The 22,864-nt window shown below is 39.1% G+C and overlaps 2 protein-coding genes across 2 annotated transcripts in view; one reads left to right on the forward strand and one right to left on the reverse strand.

Annotated features, from left to right (window-relative positions):
• The window catches only part of LOC134865522 (uncharacterized), a 24,591-nt gene extending 10,258 nt beyond the window's left edge, over positions 1 to 14,333 (forward strand). The window contains exons 13-25 of the mRNA XM_063885098.1: positions 1,766 to 1,928; positions 2,421 to 2,605; positions 3,552 to 3,644; positions 3,723 to 3,927; positions 5,863 to 6,050; positions 7,241 to 7,338; positions 10,537 to 10,721; positions 11,109 to 11,299; positions 11,430 to 11,598; positions 11,695 to 11,804; positions 12,087 to 12,212; positions 13,596 to 13,722; positions 13,832 to 14,333. Coding sequence (XP_063741168.1) covers positions 1,766 to 1,928; positions 2,421 to 2,605; positions 3,552 to 3,644; positions 3,723 to 3,927; positions 5,863 to 6,050; positions 7,241 to 7,338; positions 10,537 to 10,721; positions 11,109 to 11,299; positions 11,430 to 11,598; positions 11,695 to 11,804; positions 12,087 to 12,212; positions 13,596 to 13,722; positions 13,832 to 13,842 — 1,851 coding nt within the window. The 3' untranslated portion in view covers positions 13,843 to 14,333. The remainder of the gene's footprint in view (positions 1 to 1,765; positions 1,929 to 2,420; positions 2,606 to 3,551; positions 3,645 to 3,722; positions 3,928 to 5,862; positions 6,051 to 7,240; positions 7,339 to 10,536; positions 10,722 to 11,108; positions 11,300 to 11,429; positions 11,599 to 11,694; positions 11,805 to 12,086; positions 12,213 to 13,595; positions 13,723 to 13,831) is intronic.
• Positions 14,208 to 21,418, reverse strand: LOC134865523 (V-type proton ATPase subunit d 1-like). Its single transcript, XM_063885099.1, has 8 exons — positions 21,270 to 21,418; positions 19,592 to 19,763; positions 18,742 to 18,920; positions 16,934 to 17,013; positions 16,674 to 16,751; positions 15,360 to 15,536; positions 15,194 to 15,271; positions 14,208 to 14,703 (listed from the first exon to the last, which is right to left on the reverse strand). Exons 1-8 carry the CDS (start codon positions 21,388 to 21,390, stop codon positions 14,539 to 14,541), a joined length of 1,050 nt encoding a protein of 349 aa, XP_063741169.1. The 5' UTR covers positions 21,391 to 21,418; the 3' UTR covers positions 14,208 to 14,538.
• Between the last annotated feature and the right edge of the window lie 1,446 nt (positions 21,419 to 22,864).

Below are 22,864 nucleotides of genomic sequence, written 5' to 3' on the forward strand. Positions count from 1 at the left end.
TACCATACCAAGTAAAAGTGTCTGCATTGAGTTTTCATATGAAAATAAATATGTTCCATCTGAGCCATTTTTCTTTTTCATTTTCTATTTCCAAATAATTATGCTTTAAAATTATGGATCTGAATTTTTTTTCTTATAAGAATTCAATATATTATATCTATAAAATGTGCCCAAATTTAAAAAGCTGCACATCTTTGCTGCCCCTTATTGTTTTAGGTGTATTTTCATAGAATATAATTTAATCCACAATCAAAACGTCATCTTTTAAAATTTCTTCACATTTTCAATCTGAATCTATAAAGTAATTAGCCACTTACAAGGTACACCACTGAAAATTGTCAGAATATAGTCAGAAATATCAGTTTGTCAAATTCCAAGGTGATATATTTTGATTGTCTTGTTTTGTAAAATCTCCAAAGTCTTAAATTATATAGATTTAAAACAGAAAAGCAGGAAATCTCCATATTTGAGAGGCCTAAAATAGCATTTTCACCCAGTTTTGCACATTAAAATGACTTTAAATGTTAGTTTATTAACAGAATAGTTAGTGAATTAATTATTCAGCTAATTGTTGCAGATGTAAATTATGTAGGACTGTGTTAATTACACTGAAATGTGTCTCGTCGTGAACTTTAGTTAAAAATGATTGTGTTACTTTCAGATTATTGGACATATTGGTTTTATTACTTTGTTGGCGGAACTTTCCAGTGATAAGGCATGAGTGGGATTGGATTGAATAGCACTCTGTACACAGGGTAGCACTGCTGCTGTTTTTTTTGTGTTTTTGAGGCCTTGGCTTGTATTTGTGATAGTACATAACAGTTCAATGTCTGTTTTAAACCCTTATTATTGACTTCATTAACCAGGAGGATGATACCACTCTTAATCTAAATCAATTAAGTAGCATTAAAATAATATTTTCCCCAAGTTTATCCTGAAATTAGGTATTCTTTTGCAACAAAGAACTGAAGCGATTAGCTTTAATCTATTCAAAACCACCAGACTCCATTTACAAAAAGCAGTCGTTTTACCTAGCAGGACTTGGGTTGCTGAATTACTGCTGCCTTGATCTACTGTGTAATTGTATGACTTTGATCACCCTTTAAACCCTAAAGGCTCCCATTAGCACAAGCTAACCAATCAATTGTGTTGGTGGTAGATGAGCTAACGCATATTTTGTAAGGTAAAATTACATTTGACATTGAATAAAGCGTACTTCAAAACATTTGAACCTCATACAATCAAGTTTGACTGTGGACAAATTGCTCATACAATGCTGTTTAAAAAAGTCCAAACTACTAATTAGCTTAGCCTATGCTAACAGGGGGAACAGCTAGTGTAGCTCTGTTTAAAGCTAACAAAATCCAGCATAAAGCATCTCTTAAGCTCAAAAGTACACATTATATTTGTTTGTTAATTGTTTAGAACAAATGTTTAGTGTAAAGATGACCAGTTGTGGCATTATAGGAGATTGTTTGCCAAACTTTTGTGAGTCTTCGCTAATTGCCTGGCAAAACTTCAGGAAGTTAAGGCTAAAACACAATAATGCTGTACTTTTAGATTTTTAAATATCTGTGTTGGTTCCTATCAATACACAAGTACAACAATGTGTGTGTGTGTGTGTGTGTGTGTGTGTGTGTGTGTGTGTGTGTGTGTGTGTGTGTGTGTGTGTGTGTGTGTGTGTGTGTGTGTGTGTGTGTGTGTGTGTGTGTGTGTGTGTGTGTTTGTGTGTATGTGTGTGTGTGTGTGTGTGTAAACATCACAGTCTAGGATGGGCAACTGGAGTTTGGAGGTGGCGGCCAGCGTCCTATCTTGGCCCCGGGGGTCCGCTCTCCAGGTGCAGGCCAGACTGGATGGCACAGAGAAGATCTGGCTGAACGGAACGGCAGAGGGATCATGTCTGCAGAGCACAGCGGGTTACATGAACGGTGAATTCACATATATCTGAAAAATAAATGTGGCTTTTGGTATTTCTCTAAATTAAACCGACGACTTCTGCAAAATAAAAAACAGAAGAAATCAAAAAGAATAATTTCTTCCTCATATTAATTACAATAGCAAACACCAAACACATACTAAGAAAATAATTAAAAGAAAATAACCTACAATCTTTAAATGGAAAGAACCTGTAAATTAAGTATATTGAAATGGGAAAAATAACCATGAGAATTCCTTTTTTTGTTTTGATATCTTTTACTAAAAATGGTGAAAATGGTAAACACGAATAATACAAATTACCTTTGGTTTCATGTTGACAATATATCCGTTATCTGCAAAAAAATATCCCACTATAATTTTTGATGTATTATTCTTGTAACTGTATCTTGTTTTTTGCTTTTCTCTGGAAAAAATGAATTTCTTTAAAAAAGACACAAATATTGAAACTAGGGTGATGAATATTTGAATCTGTTTATGTCCAGGTCTGAGCGAGGACGTCACAGTTGTGGCGTGTGTGGGAACAAACGGCAGTGTTACGCTGGATGTGCAGAAAAGAGACGGCAGCAGCACAGATCCAGAGACTCTTGGCAGTGTTTGTGTGGGAGCAGCCAATCAGAGGATGAGGCTGAGGGCTGGAGGCTGTTTGGAAAGTATGACAGCAGTGGAGGTAAAGCCAAAACAACGACAGTGGATATAGTGTACTCTGATGAAGCATGGCACTTTTTAAATACTCATACTCATTAACAAGCAGTCATAAAGACATGCTATAAACCAATAAATGAAACATAGAAAACCAAAATATGGGGGATTCTGTTTGCAAATAAAAATAAGCAGTATTTTTTTATTATTTTGCATAGAAAAAAAGTTAAATGAAAAGAAAGTAATAACAAATAAAAAATAATTTAAGTACAGTAAATCAAATTAACCGTGGCAGAAATATACACATTTTAATCAGTCCTTTTATAAAATTAGAACTGTATCCAATTTTTAATTCGAAAATAAAAGCACTTTTGAGGCATAACATTTTTTGAATGTTTCGTCCGCCACTTTACAAAGATATTTGTATAATCATAATTTCAAGCTTAATTAAGAAACTCTGCTACCCGAACCCGTGAACCTTTTTAAGTATTTTAAATTAAACAATTACATTTGTGAGAAATAAACCATTAGCATCATTCCAGAATGTGCTTTATTCATAATGGTTTACATATCAGGCACTTGTAAAAACAGCCTGTTATATACTTCAAAACATAGCACTAATACATAAATCATTAATTTTTTAATCAATTTAATCATTAATCACTAATCTGTCCTAGCAATAGAAAATTAAAAGAATCTGATTAACTGACACAGAAATCACTTTACTAATCTAACTATATCTTTTTAATGATATCTATCTGAGAAGGTGGTAATGTATGTGGTAATGGAATTTTAACTTCATTTGGGACAAGGCTTCCCATTTGGTTTTCTGCCTCTTCCTGCAATGTATACTTTTTTCTTTTGTGTTTATGTATTTAAAAATTGTGCAACTTTAGCCTTCGTGAGTTGATCCGTGAAGAGAATAATAAGTGAAAATCATTCAGAAACTGTTCAATATGTTTTTGTTCTCACAGGCACGGATTCAATATCTAAGCACTCGGATACAGAACAAGCTGCTGGAAAGAATCAAGACATTGCAGTATCTCCTCGTGGAATTCAGACGACAGGTGAACATATTACTGCAGGATAAGATACGTCCACTAATGCATGTAACTTTTTTTTACTTGGCAACCTTCTCTCTGCAGTCCAGGGACAGCGAGGTGCTACAGGAGCTGAGTGCTGTTCCTCTTCATGTTTCCCAGCGAGCTCAGGCTCTGCTGCAGCACAGACACGGAGGTCTGTTGGCTCTGTGGCAGCACAGCCCCCTGCGCCGCATCCTGACCGACAGCTTGCCGCGTTTTTTCAGCCTGCTGCAGCACGCCTCTCTGCTCGGACAACAGGAACTGAGGAGTAAGTCCACAGGATAACATGACAGCCGTTGCCTTTATGGGATCATTTTGTGTTACTGAAAAGGAAATTGAGAAAGATTAAGAGGGTAGATAAAGGAGATAGGATGCTCTCGTTCAGCTTTGGATTGGCCAATACTTTCCCTTTCATAAAAAAAAAAAGTTCATTCACTTGAAAATAACCCTTTATAGAGGACATATAATGCTAATTTTCAGGTTTCATATTAGTATGTTCTCCCTCTACTCTGTCATATCTCCATGCTTTAATGTTCAAAAAGCTCTTTATTTTTCTCATACTGCCTGTGCTGCAGCACCTCTTTTCACCTCTTACAGATGTCCTGCCCCATAGCCTAGCACGTCCGTGTGTTGGAGTGTTGGCCAACAGAAGAAAGCGTTACATAGGGATGTCTTCATGTTATAGAAGAAAACAAAGTCCAATGGAGGCGTTTCAGGCAGGGGTGGGGGGAGTATGTGGGTGAGAAACTCCTAGGGATAAAATCTTTGGCTAAATTAAACAAAATGTACTGTAATGTGTAGAAGAGCTAACTTAAACTAGGAGGCATGTCCTAGAAGCCATAGCTGCCAAAAAAACACGTTTAAAGGTTGTATGAGGTGAGAATATTTTCACTATCATCACCTTTCCTTGCCATCAGAAGCCAGTTATTCCTCTCTTATTAGCTCAGTTGGTAAATGATATGTGGACGGCATTTATATTTTGCCATATCAGTCTTTGTTTACGGAGGCCGACAGATGCAAATGGGCCAAATAAGTAGAAACACGCTGCAGCTTTAGATGATGCAGATATAAAAAACACAAATACTGTATGTCAAAACACATAAAAATGAAGAATCATCTTCACTGACAAAACATGCTCACTAAAGGGAGCAGAGTGCTTTATGAAGTTGGCCAACTGTCATTGGCAGTGTTAGACTGCTTCATAATTGTTTCTGTTTTGTCAATATATTTGAAATGACTAGTTAGCTATGTTAGCTAGCTAGTTAATCTCAGAAGGATTTATGCAATCACATTGTTAAAATAAGCCGATAAAACATGCATATTAGGTTTCTTGTGACAGTAACAGGCCAACCTTTATAAAACCCGAACAAGTTGCTCCGGTCCCAGCTGTGTGCATCACTTTTTAGTGTCCCTTGGTTTCCGTTGTGTTTTGAAATTTGTGTAGCGTTTTTTTATTTGCAGAGTTTTTGTTTCTGCAGCATGTGTTGTTAAGTTGGTGAAGAAGTTTCTTTTTTTTCATGTGTTTTTTTCATTGTGTTTTTTTCATTTGCATACTTTTTGAAACTGAAGGTTGGTGGGATTTGTATCACAAACCTTCCAATTGCTGACAACACATAACTTTGTTTCAAAGTAATCCAATGGTTTGAAGAGAGCATAGATAGCAACTTCGAAATTGGTGAAAATATTCTAAATACAGCCCTCACTTTCTAAAGATAAGTTCGTATACAACCCCACTTCAAAACTTCCAATCTTCCCTTTAAACAACTGGCCTCACTGGATAGGAATGTGTATTGGTATGTACTGCTGTTTGATGTGTACAGTGCTTTAAGGAATTTCCTCTTGGGGCACAATAAAGTCTAGTAAAGTAAAGTAGGTGTAAGCTTGTTCGAGTACAGAGAGGTCCACGGGCACGAGAGCTACACTGATACGGTCAGCGGAGTAACAATGGTTGCTTTAAAAAAAGACTTTAGTTTTTGAGTGAGTGCAGTCCGTCCCTGCCTTTCCTCACAGCCAGAAATCTAATTTATTTTCATGAAATCGCAAACTAATTATCTTTCCTTTGCGTCAGTACATGACGCATAAGAAGCATCTCTTCACAATGTTGCTGTTGTCAAGATACTTCGAACCCCTGCTCTACTTTTAAGTAACTTTAATGTGATAATACTGTTTATCCGCTGCTCTCATCTTAATGCTCTATCCTCAGGGCCCCTGGCCACTTTGGCAGGTGTGTACCAAGATGTGAAGGGCCAGAGGGTGGAGGCGTTGTGGAGGGAGGCTGTTTCTCTGTGGACTGACGGGCTGATGCATGTCCTCCCTGTGCTGCTCGGGAACCCTCAGCTGAGGCCCCTGGCTCAGGCCGGGGTCACTACGCTCAGCACTGCCCTGGATGTGGTAAGAAATACTTTTGCATTAAACAATACACTAAGATTAGATTTTCTAGTGCTATCTGTAATCACAATAATATGTTTAAAATACTAGTATTTACTCGTATTTGGGAAGATAAAACAATTACAAGTGTTGTTTTGTAATAAAGAAATGCATGACAAACTGGTAATATATATCCAATGGTTTTTGACTTTATTAGAGCATGATTTCTGAATTTATGGCATGAAGTCCGACAGTTTCGAGATATGACTGTATAATGTGCGCTACACATGGCATGTTGTATCTACCGCTATCATACTGCGAGCACTATCTATTTCTACAGTGGAGACTGTCCGCTATCTCCCACTCCCACTCCTGTGTATCTTCAAGAAACAGGAGCATGGTTCAGTAAAATGCCTTTCCTCTGTACTCACCACACTTAAAGCGATTGTCATTTGTGATGGATAAGGTGTTCACTGATGGCCCGTCGTCTCCAGTCAGTGCAATACATGTAGCTTGTGCCGATTTCTCCATTTTATTTGCCTTTGCACTGCCTAGCAATTCATAGGAAACATCTACGCTGGAATTACAGGAGGAATTTTGCCATAAAGAGCAACTCGTTAACATTGACTGATTGTCAATTTTGTTTGGTTTACGTAAAACATTTGGTGATATTTGACACAATCACTGTTAACTACAATCCCAGCTAGGTTTAGGCCTTTGGGCTACGGTTTTGGGGTTTCAAAAACCTGAAAGAGCTCTTTGTAAAAACCTGCATAAACTATAAAATGGGATACTGTGTTTCCGAGCATTATCTATTTGTAGAGATACAAAATCCTCTCAAGTTATGTAATAAAAAAATTGTAAGAACAAATTAATAATTTTTACTTTATCAATACTGCGAAAGGAATTCACTTTTTACACACACACACACACACACACACACACACACACACACACACACACACACACACACACACACACACACACACACACACACAGTGAAGGAGGGATGGCATATTTTTGAATAACCTGGAAGTTAGTATTTACCGTAACAACAAAAAGCCAATTGGACATTTACCCAGACCATATCCCCTGCCCTGTCATATGATTATAAATGAAATGTTGAACTAATCAGTCGGAGAACACACATCCAGGAAAAGACTCAAACTGCATACACACTCATTAATGTGTATTAATGGTGTTCTGTGAACCAGGCAGGACAGCATACCTACCACTGGATGGAGAACAGGTTGGCGATGGCTCTGTCTGGGGTCAGGAAACGCCTAGCCTCTGTCTACAAATTCGCCCCCAGGTACTGCACATGCATAAAGACAAGCTTCATGAAACCCATTTTTCATTTATACATTCCATTCATTCAATTATGAACAGAGGTCAGTGCAGGGACATATTCTTCATTATGTTAAAATAATAATGAAAAAGATATAAAAACTATAAAATAGTGAAATGAAATACTCTGTCTTTAAGAAAAGGTTTAAAGGATAAAAGTGGGATTTAAGAAGAGATAGAGGTCATTGAGTTTCTCTGCCTTGTATTCTTAGATGTTTGCCTGCTGATAGCACTATAAAAAGCATTACAGCATTTAACTCTGGAGGAGGTAAAAGCATGCAGGCATTTCCTTAATCTGCAGAAAATAATGACCAGAGTAACTCCCAGGATACAGGCATCTTGTTTCACATTATGTGATAAGGAAACCAGGGGTGCATGGGGGATCATAAGTATTTCATTAGTCATTCAATTTCTCAACACTTTTGGACGTCCTATTCTTATTATCAGTGAGCCAAGACATAATAAAGGAAACATTAGTGGTGTCAGGTTCTCAGGGACTTACAGCTGCATATCATTTAAGGTCTATACTCTGCATGCTTTGCCCCAGGTATAGCAAGTTAATGGTAAGAGGACCCAGTATAGAGCTCTGGGGGAATCCACTAAAGAAAGGATCATGAATGACAGAGATACAAGCAGTAAATCATTTTGAAACCATGTGTTGTGTTGATATTGAAAACCAGATTACATTTTTTCAACTTGGATAAAAACAAAAGCTTGGCGATAGGCCTGAAATGAGTCAAAACAGAGAAATCTAGCCTAATTTCTTCCAGAAATGGTAATAAGTGGCAAAAGCAAGGAGCAGTTAATAATGATAACATATGTTGGCCAACTGTCTACAACACAGGTTTTAAAGACGATGTTATTAGGTCCTCTGAATGACAGGTGGATCAGCTACTGTAAGGACCAGGGTGGACAGATTTCATGATATCTCCAATATTCTATCATTAAGTAGTCTGTTAGGTCACCTCTTATGCACTTTTTCATGTATTTTATGCATAAAGATGTGTCCCCTCATGAAACTAGGATCTCTCTCTTTTGTTTCTGATGCATTTACAGTGGGGCAAGTCAGTCACCAATTGTGCAAGTTCTCCCATTTAAAAAGATGAGAGAGGCCTGTAATTTTTATCATAGGTACACCTCAACTATGAGAGACAGAATGAGAAAAAGAAATCCAGAAATCACATTGTAGGATTTTTAATGAATTAATTGGTAAATTCCTCGGTACAATAAGTATTTGGTCACCTACAAACAAGCAAGATTTCTGGCTCTCACAGACCTGTAACTTCTTCTTTAAGAGGCTCCTCTGTCCTCCACTCGTTACCTGTATTAATGGCACCTTTTTGAACTCGTTATCAGTATAAAAGACACCTGTCCACAACCTCAAACAGTCATACTCCAAACTCCACTATGGCCAAGACCAAAGAGCTGTCAAAGGAGACCAGAGACAAAATTCTAGACCTGCACCAGGCTGGGAAAACTGAATCTGCAATAGGTAAGCAGCTTGGCATGAAGAAATCAACTGTGGGAGCAATTATTAGAAAATAGAAGACATACAAGACCACTGCTAATCTCCCTCGATCTGGGGCTCCACGCAAGATCTCACCCCGTGGGGTCAAAATGATCACAAGAACGGTGAGCAAAAATCCCAGAACCACACGGGGGGACCTAGTGAATGACCTGCAGAGAGCTGGGACCAAAGTAACAGAGGCTACCATCGGTAACACACTACGCCGCCAGGGACTTAAATCCTGCAGTTCCAGACGTGTCCCCCTGCTTAAGCCAGTACATGTCCAGGCCTGTCTGAAGTTTGCTAGAGGGCATTTGGATGATCCAGAAGAGGATTGGGAGAATGTCATATGGTCAGATGAAACCAAAATAGAACCTTTTGGTAAAAACTCAACTCGTCGTGTTTGGAGGAAAAAGAATGCAGAGTTGCATCCAAAGAACACCATACCTACTGTGAAGCATGGGGGTGGAAACATCATGCTTTGGGGCTGTTTTTCTGCAAAGGGACCAGGACGACTGATCCGTGTAAAGGAAAGAATGAATGGGGCCATGTATCGTGAGATTTTGAGTGAAAACCTCCTTCCATCAGCAAGGGCACTGAAGATGAAGCGTGGCTGGGTCTTTCAGCATGACAATGATCCCAAACACACCGCCAGGGCAACGAAGGAGTGGCTTCGTAAGAAGCATTTCAAGGTCCTGGAGTGGCCTAGCAAGTCTCCAGATCTCAACCGCATAGAAAATCTTTGGAGGGAGTTGAAAGTCCGTGTTGCCCAGCGACAGCCCCAAAACATCACTGCTTTAGAGGAGATCTGCATGGAGGAATGGGCCAAAATACCAGCAACAGTGTGTGAAAACCTTGTGAAGACTTACAGAAAACGTTTGACCTCTGTCATTGCCAACAAAGGGTATATAACAAAGTATTGAGATGAACTTTTGTTATTGACCAAATACTTATTTTCCACAATAATTTGAAAATTAATTCTTTAAAAATCCTACAATGTGATTTTCTGGATTGTTTCCCCCATTCTGTCTCTCATAGTTGAGGTATACCTATGATAAAAATTACAGGCCTCTCTCATCTTTTTAAATGGGAGAACTTGCACAATTGGTGGCTGACTAAATACTTTTTTGCCCCACTGTATATAGAAACCTGTGCGAAAATGAGCTGATCAGATTTTTTTATCCACTTTCTGATGTTACAGCTGTTATTTTGGTTGTGCAATCATTAGCCAAATAACCAACCAAGGTAATGCCCGCCCACTTTATCACCCAAATGTCCTCCTATAGCACCATTGTGGTTTTTTTTTCAAACCAAAAACATCCCCAGAGGGGCGTGTCAAGCAGCAGCTCATTTGATTTAAAGCTACAGACACAGAATCAACGAATCAACCAATCAATCAACGTTTATTTATATAGCCCAATATCACACATTTTATATTTGTCAAATGAACATTTTTTAAGGCCTAAAGCTTTAGAATCTTTGTTATAGTTACCATCACACTTTAAGGATAGCTTTAACCTGCATGCTAATAACCAAACCAATTCTTTCTGCATCAAATGGACAAGCAATAAAGGTTTGACTGGTGAAAATGTATATACATCTCAGCTTCATAAGAAAATAATATTTTGAACTTAGTGGTCTTGGTTTTTTTTACAGTGAGTGTTCAGTGGTTGTGTCAGTGCCATTGCCACCGCTCCCTTGGTCCAGGGTGTCCAAGGCTGGACTGCTGGAAATCCTTCTGGAGGAGTGGCTCCTGAGGCCCCTACAGACCCTCGCCACTGTCAGGCCCACAGCTGAATTTTACCGCCTCAAACGGAAGATGATGGACAGCCCGTTTAAACGTAGGACTAGTTTTTCAGAAATAAATGCACAATGCAATTTTGGGAATTAGAGGAATACTTTACTGGCAACATTACCATTTGTATATCAATTATTTACCCTGTTAGCTTGAATTCCTGAAGAATGGTGAACAAAGAATCCAGAAAAGGAGAAAAGTTTATACATTCTAACACAAACTTTGCAACTAAGTTGACTTTATTTACAGTTTGTTGGTTGGTAGGCACTAAAAGCACAAGCACTGAAAAAGTGTACCTTTATATGACCTCTTCCTCTTCCTCTTCCTTGAGGTGTTTCAATAGTAATGTTTCAATGAAAATGCATGTTTTAGATCATGAAATATTTCCTTAAATCTTGTAATGTCATGTTGTCTTTCTCTTTTTCTCTTTAAGACCAAGCTCTGTTGGTGGCAGATCAGTTTGTAGTGACATTTGACGGTCATCTGTATGAGCTCCCCGCCTCCTGTGCACTACTCCTCGCTCAAGACATCAGCGCTAAGCCTTCATTCACACTGCTGCGCAATTCAGACTTCCTTCTCATAGGAATGAATAACAGCACTGTCACCATTCAGCACAATGGACAGGTATGTGTGTGTTAATGTGTGTTAATGCTGGGGACTCAGAAGAGGGGACTGTGTTTAGTCAGAGAACGAAATGAAAACTGCAGCAGACGGACTTCTTTCAACGTGTGTTCAATACATGTTTGTGTCCAAGGTGAAGGCCAACTGCAACAACGATGTTACGCGCACATTTCACAGTGACAATGGAGTAACAGTCAAAAGAGGGTCAAACATTGTGCAGGTGTCCAATCAGAATGGGGCGTCCGTGTCATGTGACGTGTTGCTTGAGCTGTGCAGCTTCACTCTCAATGGATGGTTGCATGGTAGGTCTAAAACTAAAAATTTAACCTATGTTCCGAGAATAAATATCCTACTTGCTGCTCCTCATTATTGGTAACAACATGTATTTTTTGACATAGGTATGTCCACTGGTCTGTTGGGAACTAATGACAATGAAGCTGGGAACGATTTTCCTTTGCTCGATGGTTCTCAGGCTGAAAACTTGGAGGAGTTCTTCCACAGTTGGCAGGTAGGACAAGTGAGACACTGTCTTCAAAATATATACATGAAGTCAATTTGGAAGGGACAACCGGGGGCAGTTAACCTATCAGAGCAGACTGGGCTCTGGTTTCAGACAGAGGGTGAAAAGAGGTGCTGCATTACAGGCAATATGTGAAAAATAAAGAGCTTTCTGAACATTAAAGCATGGAGACATTAAATACAAAAATTTACCTGAAAACAGTTTTCACAAATCTAGGATTACCATCTACACAACCCTTCAAGAAAGTATTTCATTTGTCTGTGTCTTCAGATGAATCTGGATTGTATTAAAGCTCCAGGTGTAACAGAGCCCCTCCCTAAAGCAGCCACTGGCCCTGTCAGCTGTGACTCTCTGTTCTCCTCTCCTGATTCCCCGCTGAGCTCCTGTTTCAGGGTGGTAAGTACAAACATGCTTGTGCGAGTAAGAAATTCATACCCAGTGGTATGATATTAATGAGCCTTATCAGCGTCTTGTGAGGATGAATGTGGATGTAACACACTGTAATAACATGTGATGAGATGCTAACGGATTTCATGGCCAAGATAAGAAATAATCATTAGCCGGACATGATGAGCGATGTGAATGTGTCAGAACAAACATGATCTGTACTGAACTTCGCTCATAGAAATGGAAAAACCTGTGTCAATGAGTACATTTAACATCTTAGACTGCCAGAAGTAATGCAAACCAAATGTACATAAGTTTATGTAAAGCAAAGTGTGAGATGAGCCTCCCAAAGGGGCTTCACACAATTTCAAGGGAGGCTCAGTGAAGGAAAGTGAAAGAAACATATACTGTATATATTATTACACTTTTTTACTAGTTTTGTAGTACATGTAGTTAGTTCAAAATGCATTTGCTTACTGTTTTTATTTGTTTACTTACTTATTTTTTCCACACAGTATAAATACATTTAAAAAAAGGCTGAGAGTATGCTTTCAATCTCAAAGCTACGGTGGCCGACAAGTGCAATCACGTTACAACAGCCCAAAACATTTCCTTTGGGAGAAACGCTCTGCAGCTTCAGAAAACACTGCAAATGTAAAAACACAAATCTGCTAAAACACATGCAAATGAAGAAACATCGTTGTTGGAAAAACAACAACACCTGAAAGTGTTGCATAAATTAAATGCTGAAAAAATTAAATGCTGAAAAAAGCTCAAAACACAACGGAAACGAAATCACTAAAAATTGATGCACACAGCGGGGACAAAAACACTTGTTGATTTTCAGGGTTTATTAAATTGGCCAATTGTCACTGTCAATCACTGAGTGTCAGCAAGTGCTCATCTGTGCTTCATTTCTTACTGTCCCCTGGTTTCCGTTGTCTTATGTAGCTCTTTGAGTAAACGCTGCACATGTTTGGTCAAGACGGTGAATGTTTTCTTAATCCTGCACATGTGTTTTCAATTTGATGAAGATGTTTCTTCTTTTGCATAAGTTTTGGCGCATTTGTGTTTTTATATTTGCATCAATTATGACCATTGTTGTGCATTTGCATCTGTCAGCCACCACAGGGAGCAGTTTTTTATTTTTTATTTTGAGGGATAGTTCAGGGATTTCAAGAAGTTTTTCATACTTTCCAAGAATCCCAAACTGATAAATGTCTTAGCATGTTGTTTTATGTATTCAGTGTAGTCAGTGTGTTGGTTAAATTGTTCAGCTTCTAAGGGATCGAATAACCTTATCATAATCCCAAAGGAATCCTGGAACTGAGCAAAAGTAAGATAGGGTGAAGGGGCAATGAGCTCCATGTTTACAACGTGTTTTTGTGTCAGGTGGATCCCGGTCGTTTCTTGTCGGTGTGTAAACTGAGCTCCTGGAGAGCACCCTGTAGATTAGCATCTGCTTTTGTTCATCTCTGCCAGCAGAACTACATAACTCTGGAGGTCCCTGCCCACTGCTGTAAGTCAAGCCATTATACAACCAATGATGTGCATGGTTAGACTCACATCATGTTCACAAATCTGTGATCCTGAACATGCTGTGACATTTTTCTGTTTTTCTTGTTTAGTGAAAGTATGACCGGACACGCTGGTGAAGGGTGAACATGGGTGATTCATGACAGCTGGTAGCTGCTAAAACTGACACATTTACACATTTAAACCACTGTTTGTGCTACATTACTTTATTTTGGGTTTCATTTTGTACTGAATTGTATAGTTACACATTGTTATACCTCACTTTTGTCCTATCTAGACATCCAGATACTGTCCAGTAATATGAATGTGACCATAATAACTATGGCTAGTTTATTATTAATCACAAGGCCTCATTTTTTATATTGTATGTGGTCTGTAGTACAAACACTGAAAACTATTTTACAGCACACAAAGTAACTAATCCTAACAAGCAAACGTGGACTATAAAGACATCAACAAATGCTTTTGATGAAGTACATTTATTACCTTGGTGTATGCTATTTTACAACTGTTTATTAAAGGCAGAACTAATAGAGAAGAGGGTAAAACATGTACATAATTAAGAAAATCCCTATGAAACTTCACCAGTTGATTAAATTAACCTACATTGTATTACCTTTTTAAAATTTGTTTATGTTTTCATTAAATATGCAAATAAGGGATTATCTAATTCTAACTTTTGGTGAATTTCAGAGACATGTACAGACACAAATAAACACTTACATGTTGATTTTAGATGTCTAGTCTAGAGCAAGACGTGTAAAAACACCACAAAATAGACCAATCATGCTCAGGTAATTTATTTGAAGATAGGTATGTAGTTGTGTATCTTGGACTTCTGTCGCTGTGTGACACATTCTGCGATCCAGACAATGTTACGACTCTCCTGCTCCTTCAGTTTGATATAGGAGTAAAATACTCCAAAATGGAACTGCTGCAGGAAAGCAAGTGTGTTCAGCTTCACCTGGGAGAATATACATAATAAGACAGACAGACAGACAGACAGACAGACAGACAGACAGACAGACAGACAGACAGACAGACAGACAGACAGACAGACAGACAGACAGACAGACAGACAGACAGACAGACAGACAGACAGACAGACAGACAGACAGACAGAGACAGACGATGAGAGAGCAAGAGAGAGATGAATAATTTGAGACTTTATTTATCCCAAAACTGGGAAAATATACACATGAATCTGCTCAACTTAGCCTCAGTAAAAATAATGTAAAGAAAGTGCATTTCTACGGAAGATGACTACTGCCACAATGAGGGCCGTAAACCCTCATTTTGATGTTATTCTCAGACTCACACATGTGGCAACAATCCTCCTGTGTGTGCTTTCAAGGTACACAAATTGGTCAAAATGTATTGGTCCCAAACTTCAACAGCTAGAGTGTACATCCTCATGGGACGCTAAATTCTGAATAACCTTAAGGTCATATTACCTCTTGTTCAAAGAATCTGTCTTCCAGAGTCTTGCATCCGGATTCTGGCTCAGGGTCATCAAAAATGATCTTATAGCCCTGCAGGGAGGTTAGGGTTCATGTTAACCTTTTTTATGACTTTGATGAAATGCAGTAATAACACAGCAGGGAATGTGTTTGGACTCACTGGGTAACATTCTGCCACAGCTTTGACCTGCTCATGGTCCTCTGCCCTGGTCAGCAGTTGCAGTCCTTCAGGGTAAAGTTTGCCACAAGACGGATACAACACACTCCTGTCCACCCCGCTGAGATCCGTCCCGAAGGAGTTCACTGTGATGATGAAGGCACGCCTGTCTGCCTCAAACTGAAGCACATACTCAGCATTTTTAGCAAAGAAAATCTCACGTAATACGAAAAACTTCAAGACATTGTGAAAGACATTCTTGAAGTAATAAGCTAGAAAAACAAAGAGGATGCTGGGGACAGGAAGCTGATGTCTTACAATACTAAAGGTTCTAAAGAACAAGGAAACAAAGATATGTCCACCCTGCTGCCACTATCAACAGAGTGATGCAGGAAAGAGTCCTGAAATGCGTAAAATTAGTTCGCATTATTAGCGTTTAGCATTTTTTCAAACCAATTTCGGTTCCCTTGTCTCTTAGTCAACTTTTTTTTGTAACATGTTTTTTGGTTAAAGGTGCCATAGAATGCATCTATCTGGTATTTTAAATTGTTCTCTGATGTTTACAAAGAAGGTATATAACTTTGGTTGATCCAAAAAATGTCCAGATGCGGTTTTACAGACCCATTTATAACCCTATGATTTGGTCCTAGAATGAAACAAGCTTGAAATTGCCTTATTTGGGGCTCATTTCAATAATCATGATGAGCTCTGCTCTGATTGGCTGGTTTACAAGGAGCAATCTATGGCTGTGTCAGAGCCCACAGAAGTAAGTGAAGTTTGCGAGAGATGAACCATGGATGCTAACCTTACATGTTTGAGCCTTTATCGGAGGAGGAAACCGATGAATTTGAAGAACAGCCAGTTGGTCGGAGATTGGAGAGCAACATTGCGCAGTGGTAAGTGTTAGCGTTAGTGTTAAGAGCTTATTTACTGCAACATACCGAAATCCCCCAAAATCTCATTGCTTTTTGTCGAGGGATGCTCCCTCCGGTAAGCTACAATTTTATGTAATCACTGCTACTCTATTTTGAAGCCCTTTCTCTGCACGTATCTACTCTGTGCAGCAGCAGTTAGCTTTTTATCTAAAGATGAGTCAGAACTCTGTGCCAGTCTTATCTATTATCAGTTCTGGTCAGACAGCTCTGTATGTCGATGTTATTTGACAAAATTCTGGAGAGAATTTATTTGAATCCTTATTAAAACACTGATGATTTGAGCAGATTTGTTACACATCACAAACGACCATACATGGTAAGAGATATCGGACTTATGGCCTAATTAAATGATTCCTAGTATGTAAAAGTCTATTCACAGTACCTCCAGGACAGGACACATTGTATCTCTTGTGGCTCCACCAAGGCTCTTGCAGAAGGAGTGGAAAGACTCTAAATATGCCTTTAAAAAAACACATATTTCAACAAATGTTATGATAAATATTTTGTTTGTCTGTAACATAAAACCCTGAGCCCAAAGGAATAGGGTAAGCACATTGTCGTAAAACTTAACAGTCCCAAATGCATATGAAAACACACAGAGATACAAAACACCAGTATTATAGTATAATTCCCCGTAGTCACCTTAAACAGTTTGTTTCTGAGAATTTCAGCTTCCATTTCATCCAGGTTGTCCTCGGATACAGCTTCCTGGAAAAACTGAGCTTTGACACAACAATACATTGGTATGATTAGTCTCTAGAATAAATCACTGTTTGATCGAGCAGCTTAAAAGCCAAATTGGCCGTGAAATTATTGAATTCTGATGACCTATAGAATGGAAAGATGAAACCCTTTTTATTGGTCACACACATGCACACAGCAGAGCACACACAGTGAAATTTGTCCTCTGTATTTAACCCATCCTAGGAGCAGTGAGCAGCCATGGTGCAGCGCTGGGGAGGGGGATTGGGGGTGTCCGGTGCCTTGCTCAAGGGCACCACAGCAGGGCACAGGAGGTAACTGGGACCTCTCCAAGTAGCAGTCCACTTTCCATATTTCAAGTCTGTTCGGGGACTTGAACCGGCGACCCTACGATTCCCAGTCCAAGCTCCTACTGACTGAGTCACTGCTGGACATTCTGATGACATGGTTTTGAACTATGACCCGCTGACCAATAGAAAAGTGTCTTGACCGTGTTGATGGTGGAGGGAGCAGTAAGGCAGACAGTCAAAAACTGAGAAAAACATAATTTATTATTTGCTGTGTTGCTTGCCAATGTTTTCTCAGACCTACTGTATGTTCCTATGTTCCTGTATTTCACTCAATTCAATATTAAAAAACATTTCTCAACATAAAGAGAGGAAGGCTGGTCCCTTATATAACTTCACTTTTTGGAGAAGGTGGATATAAACACCGGATAGATTTCACAGATGACCTTCCCACTCCCAAACATATACAGTACTGTTCGTTGACAATTTTGTTTGCTGGTCAGACTGTGCCTCACTGTTTTGTGTTTCCATTACTGGTTTTGATATCTCCAGAGGTGGGCCTAAGAACTCAACCCCCCATTCTCCCTCTCCCACAAGCCTGAGGTGCGCTTTATAAAGTCTGTGTGGTCAGCTTTCAGTGCTTTATGTTTGGCTCCATAGTGGAGCTTTTTAAGTGGCTATTTTTAAATAAAAACAAGACTATTAATGCAGGGAGGAAGAGTAAGCATTACAAATAAACTTTTATTATGAAAAGTGATCGGGATTTAAATTAACTTATCTACTGTTTATACGACCACTTCTTTGACTCTGAGTTCCCAAGGATCATTTAAAGACACTAGCGAGTAGCCCTGCTGAAATGAAAATGTAAATCCTCCGGAGTCAGGCGGATTTGAGCCAAGCCAACTTGGTGAGGGAACATGCTTCGCAAAGGAGGTTGAGGGAAGCAAAGGGAACACAGGATAGGCTAAGGGAATGTTAGGTCAGGGTACCAAGGGTAGAGGGAGCGTGTGTTCCTCTTTTTTTAAGTTTGATTGATTGATAAATTCAGAGTGAAAAAGAATGGAGAACAGAGAAAATATAAAGACGCTCGGAGAGCTACAGTATTGTCACTACCTGACCTTTACCTAATTGTTTAGCACGTTGAACTGTAACTTTAACCAATTTTTTTAACAAGACAGATTCTCCTACCTTCTCCACAACCACATATGTTGTATATAAACACGGATGATTCCACTGCCACTTGTAGGTGTTAAAATGAGCAATTTTATTACATTTGATCTTTTTCTTTCTATCTCCAACCAGAAAGGGTCCCCATTAATCAGACTTCAGTTTTTGAAGATGTTTCTTCCCCATTATAAGACAATTCAATTTTCATTCTTAAATAGACAACACCAGAAAATGCTATGACACTTAAAGGTTACCATCTTTGGGAGTTAAACACAAATGATTGAATGACCCTACCCAGTGGGGTGTCCACCAGGATGGCAGAGTAGAGCTCAGTCGGGGTGCGAGCAATGCCCACTGCGGCCATCTGATCAAAAGCTCCTAGTGGGTGACAACGTGGGAGAACCTCGGCCACATCCCTCTGTTTCAGGGCACCTGTGATCAGCATCACCACATTGTCGATCATGTAGCTGTAGCTATGGCAACACAGAGCAAATGGATGTTACTTTATTTGTGTGCATGGCATTTTATATGACATCCCTTTTACTAAGGACATATTGAATTGTTTTATATTCAACACATATTTATTCACATACATACTTTTTTTAGTAACACCTCCACAAAAACAAAGTTTGTTGTCTGAAACTCATACATAGCACCAGCATTTTTTGTGCGGTCATTGAAGTAGTGCACAATTTTAATTTAGGGCTAATGTTTGAAATTTCCAAACTTTATAGGTAGCTTGTGCGTTTCCAGCTGGCTAGCTCGCTAGTTAGTTAGCTGGAAACGCATTCAAATAATGTATCTCAATTCACCTACAAACTGTAATGCCAGCTACTGTAGCTAGCTAGAAATGACCGTTCGCAGTATAAAGTCATTATAGACTTTTCAATAAACCCTACAGGATGAACAGTGGCTTCTTTTTAACAGCAGTATAGTGCTATGTTTATTGAATGGTAACAATAATATAATGTCTTTTTTTTAATTGTATAGTGATGTGTTCCCGGGGCAACCGCAATCTTGGCATGTCACACATCTTCCGTTAAATTACCAAAATGGCGATCATAGAGTGAGAAGTGTGTGAGATTACGACAGGAACAATGTCTTGTGATCCTTGTATTACTCATAATCAATGACATTAGCGTACGTTATATAGTCAAGGAAGGTGGATAATGGAGGCAGGGCGTTGGAACGAAGGCAGCTGAATTCAGTCACCAGGTTTTCTCTCAGTTTGCTGTCCACCAGAGACACAGTTAGGTCCTCCTCAGAAGTAGACAGCATCCTTCCATAATCTGTGCTCTGCAGATGCAGCTTCATGTCTGGGGAGAGGAAAGAACATTTTGTACAACACTTCTCGTCCTCATAGCTTCGCTTGTGCTAAAATCTGTGTTTTTTCCACAACGGCTTCAGGAGGTTGCATTAACAAAAAAAACAGGAAGTTGATACAGTTTGTAATTCATAGCCTACATGGCACTCCCTGACTTTTGACCAGTTTGTTAAACGGATTTCAGCCGATAGCAAACAAAATAAATAAGCTGAATTCAGTCTGTCAGGAGAAAAATCTCAAAGACTTTCCAAGATACACAAACTTACATAACTGGTGAGATCATTTCTCAAGTCAAATGGTCTAAGATACAAGTTAAATATTTTAACTGGTGTATATTTGTGTGTGCTGTGTCATCAAGTTTGCACTTTAAACTAAACTCAGTTGAGAGACACTTGACTTTTTTATGTTATATTACGTTATTGATTTAGGATCACAGGGATTGTCATTCTCAGCAGGAAACCAATGGATTGTCCACTCCAGATAGGGAATGAAGCCTTACCCCAAGTGAAGGAGTTCAGGTATCTCGGGGTCTTGTTCTCGAGTGAGGGAACAATGGAGCGTGAGAGAATCAGAGCAGCGGGAGCGGTACTGCAGTCGCTTTACCGCACCGTTGTGACGAAAAGAGAGCTGAGCCAGAAGGCAAAGCTCTCTGTCTACCGGGCCATCTTCGTTCCTACCCTCACCTATGGTCATGAAGGATGGGTCATGACCGAAAGAACGAGATCGCGGATACAAGCGGCCGAAATGGGATTTCTCCGCAGGGTGGCTGGCATCTCCCTTAGGGATAAGGTGAGAAGTTCAGTCATCCGGGAGGGACTCGGAGTAGAACCACTGCTCCTTCGCGTTCAAAGGAGCCAGTTGAGGTGGTTCGGGCACCTAGTGAGGATGCCACCTGGGCGCCTCCCTAGGGATGTGTTCCAGGCACGTCCAGCTGGGAAGAGACCGAGGGGTAGACCTAGGACCAGGTGGAGGGATTATATCTCTTTGCTGGCCTGGGAGCACCTTGGAATCCCCCAGTCAGAGCTGGTTGATGTGGCCAGGGAAAGGAAAGTTTGGGGCTCTCTGCTGGAGCTGTTACCTCCGCGACCCTGACGGATAAGCGGGAGAAGATGGATGGATGGATGGATGGGATTGTCAGTCTGATCAATAAATGCTCAAAGTAGGTTGCACTACTTTTTCCAAGTAGCTTTTGCAAACCAAACTAGATTTCTCCGCTTTGCTGTAGTGAAGTAATTGTTTAGTTATCAAAGCTATTGAAAAGGTATTTTTTGGAACATGCAGTTTTTCTTTACTAAAACAGTTTTTACTTTCATTGTCTTATTTGTATCCAATTATATTTTTTGCACTAGTGTGCATACCATAGTATGTTTATTTTCCCTATGCTGTTTTTAGAATTTTAGACTAGAGCAATCTCTGACTCAATGATTCCCTTCTGGATTTATACAGCTCTACATTATCCAATGCTTTAAATGATTTCCCCCAACACCAACATGCTTACCATCAAGTGTGTCACACTGGGCCAGATTGTGATAGTCGGTGTCAGTCAGAATCCCAGCCTTCATTCCGCGAACCAGACCCTCTAGATAGCCGTGATCCTCGTTGAAACTGAGCTCTGCCATGGTGCCAAATGAGCCTTCAACAAGCCTGAGAGCGGTTTAGAGAAATATAGTCTGAGAAATAATGTTTCCCTGTTCAAATGAGTCTCTCTTTGTGGTTTTTTTTAGCTGTAACTTCTGCATTATTCCCTGTCTGACTAATATTCATGCACTTATTGTCCCTTCCTCTTTGACACCAATAGATTCCATAACTGCCCAAAATAAGATCGCTGTCTCAGTTTGTAGTACATAGTAATACTACTTAATAAAAATAGCAATACAACATTATAGAAAAATACTTTATTATGGGTAAAAGTCCTGCATTAAAAGATGACCTTAGGTAAAAGAATACAAATAGTAGCATCAGTATATACTTAAAGTAAACTTTATTCTTAAGCAATTGGGAAATTATTTGACACAGCAGCATAACTCATTAGTTAAAAGAGTTTTTTGCATTTCTTCCCTATCTTCTTCCATTTTGTTTTATTTATTATTTCTTTTTATTGTGTGTTAATGGTTTTGTAAATAAATGCTATATAAATAAAGTAACTTTAACCTTAACATTAATCAAATGAAAATACAATTAATAAAATGATGAATATATACACGACAACATTACAACAATATATATAGTATGTATGTAATTCATAATTGAATTATAATTTTTAGAGCATTAATGATTACATCACTTTAATGTTGCAACTGATAAAGGCAGAGCTCATTTGGATTGCTTGTACATGGCTTAGATGTGTTACTTATAACAATATATCATCATGTAATAGATTAAGATTTGTATTAATAATATAGATTTACAAAGTAACTAGTAACTAAATGTATCAAGATGTAGTGAAGTAGTTATTTTAAGTTGCATAAAATGGTAATACTAAAGTAAGTACAAATACTGTGAAATTGTACTTGAGTGCAATACTTGAGGAAGTGTACTCATGTCTACACTTGTGTATGGACTCCATACCCAGGAGCAAATAAATCTCATTTAAAAAAAAGATGTAACTATATAAATCAAAGACCATGTTGCTCTTTGGCTCGACATCATGCAGGGAGGAAGCAAACTCACATCTTTTATATGTAACACACCGTACATCAAAAGGACCTGAGCTGCTCTTGTATTGTGAAAGGCTTTTTTGCATGTGTGAGCATGTACAGTATGAGGAAAGACCTGTGGATTTAAGATATCATTTTTGCAATTTATCATATTCACTGCAGTCAAATTTATGCTGCACATAATCACTGACCATTTGTCATTTCCTCTTCTTTCTGCCTATTTTTATTCAAGCAATATGTGTAACCGAGTTAGGAGAAGAAGGAACCCTTAACCGTCCCACAGAGGAGACATTTACATTCTGCATTTGACCCATTCTAGTTAGGAACAGTGGGCTGCCATATGTACGGCGCCCGGAGAGCAGTAGAGGGAATGGTGCCTTGCTCAGGGACACCTCAGTAGCACTAGGTCTTTCAGGGACTTGAACTGGTGACCTCC

Source organism: Eleginops maclovinus, chromosome 6, assembly GCF_036324505.1.
Source record: "Eleginops maclovinus isolate JMC-PN-2008 ecotype Puerto Natales chromosome 6, JC_Emac_rtc_rv5, whole genome shotgun sequence".
NCBI lineage: Eukaryota > Metazoa > Chordata > Actinopteri > Perciformes > Eleginopidae > Eleginops > Eleginops maclovinus.

Bases quoted from the DNA above. Each gene is read 5' to 3' on its own strand.
- LOC134865523 (XM_063885099.1), bottom strand. From the start codon at position 21,390: ATGGCAGAGCTCAGTTTCAACGAGGATCACGGCTATCTAGAGGGTCTG. The intron at 19,764-21,269 runs GTAAGCATGTTG...TCCTCTCCCCAG, and splicing joins CCAGTGTGACACACTTGATG to ACATGAAGCTGCATCTGCAG. The intron at 14,704-15,193 runs GTAATATGACCT...ATATTCTCCCAG, and splicing joins ACAGATTCTTTGAACAAGAG to GTGAAGCTGAACACACTTGC.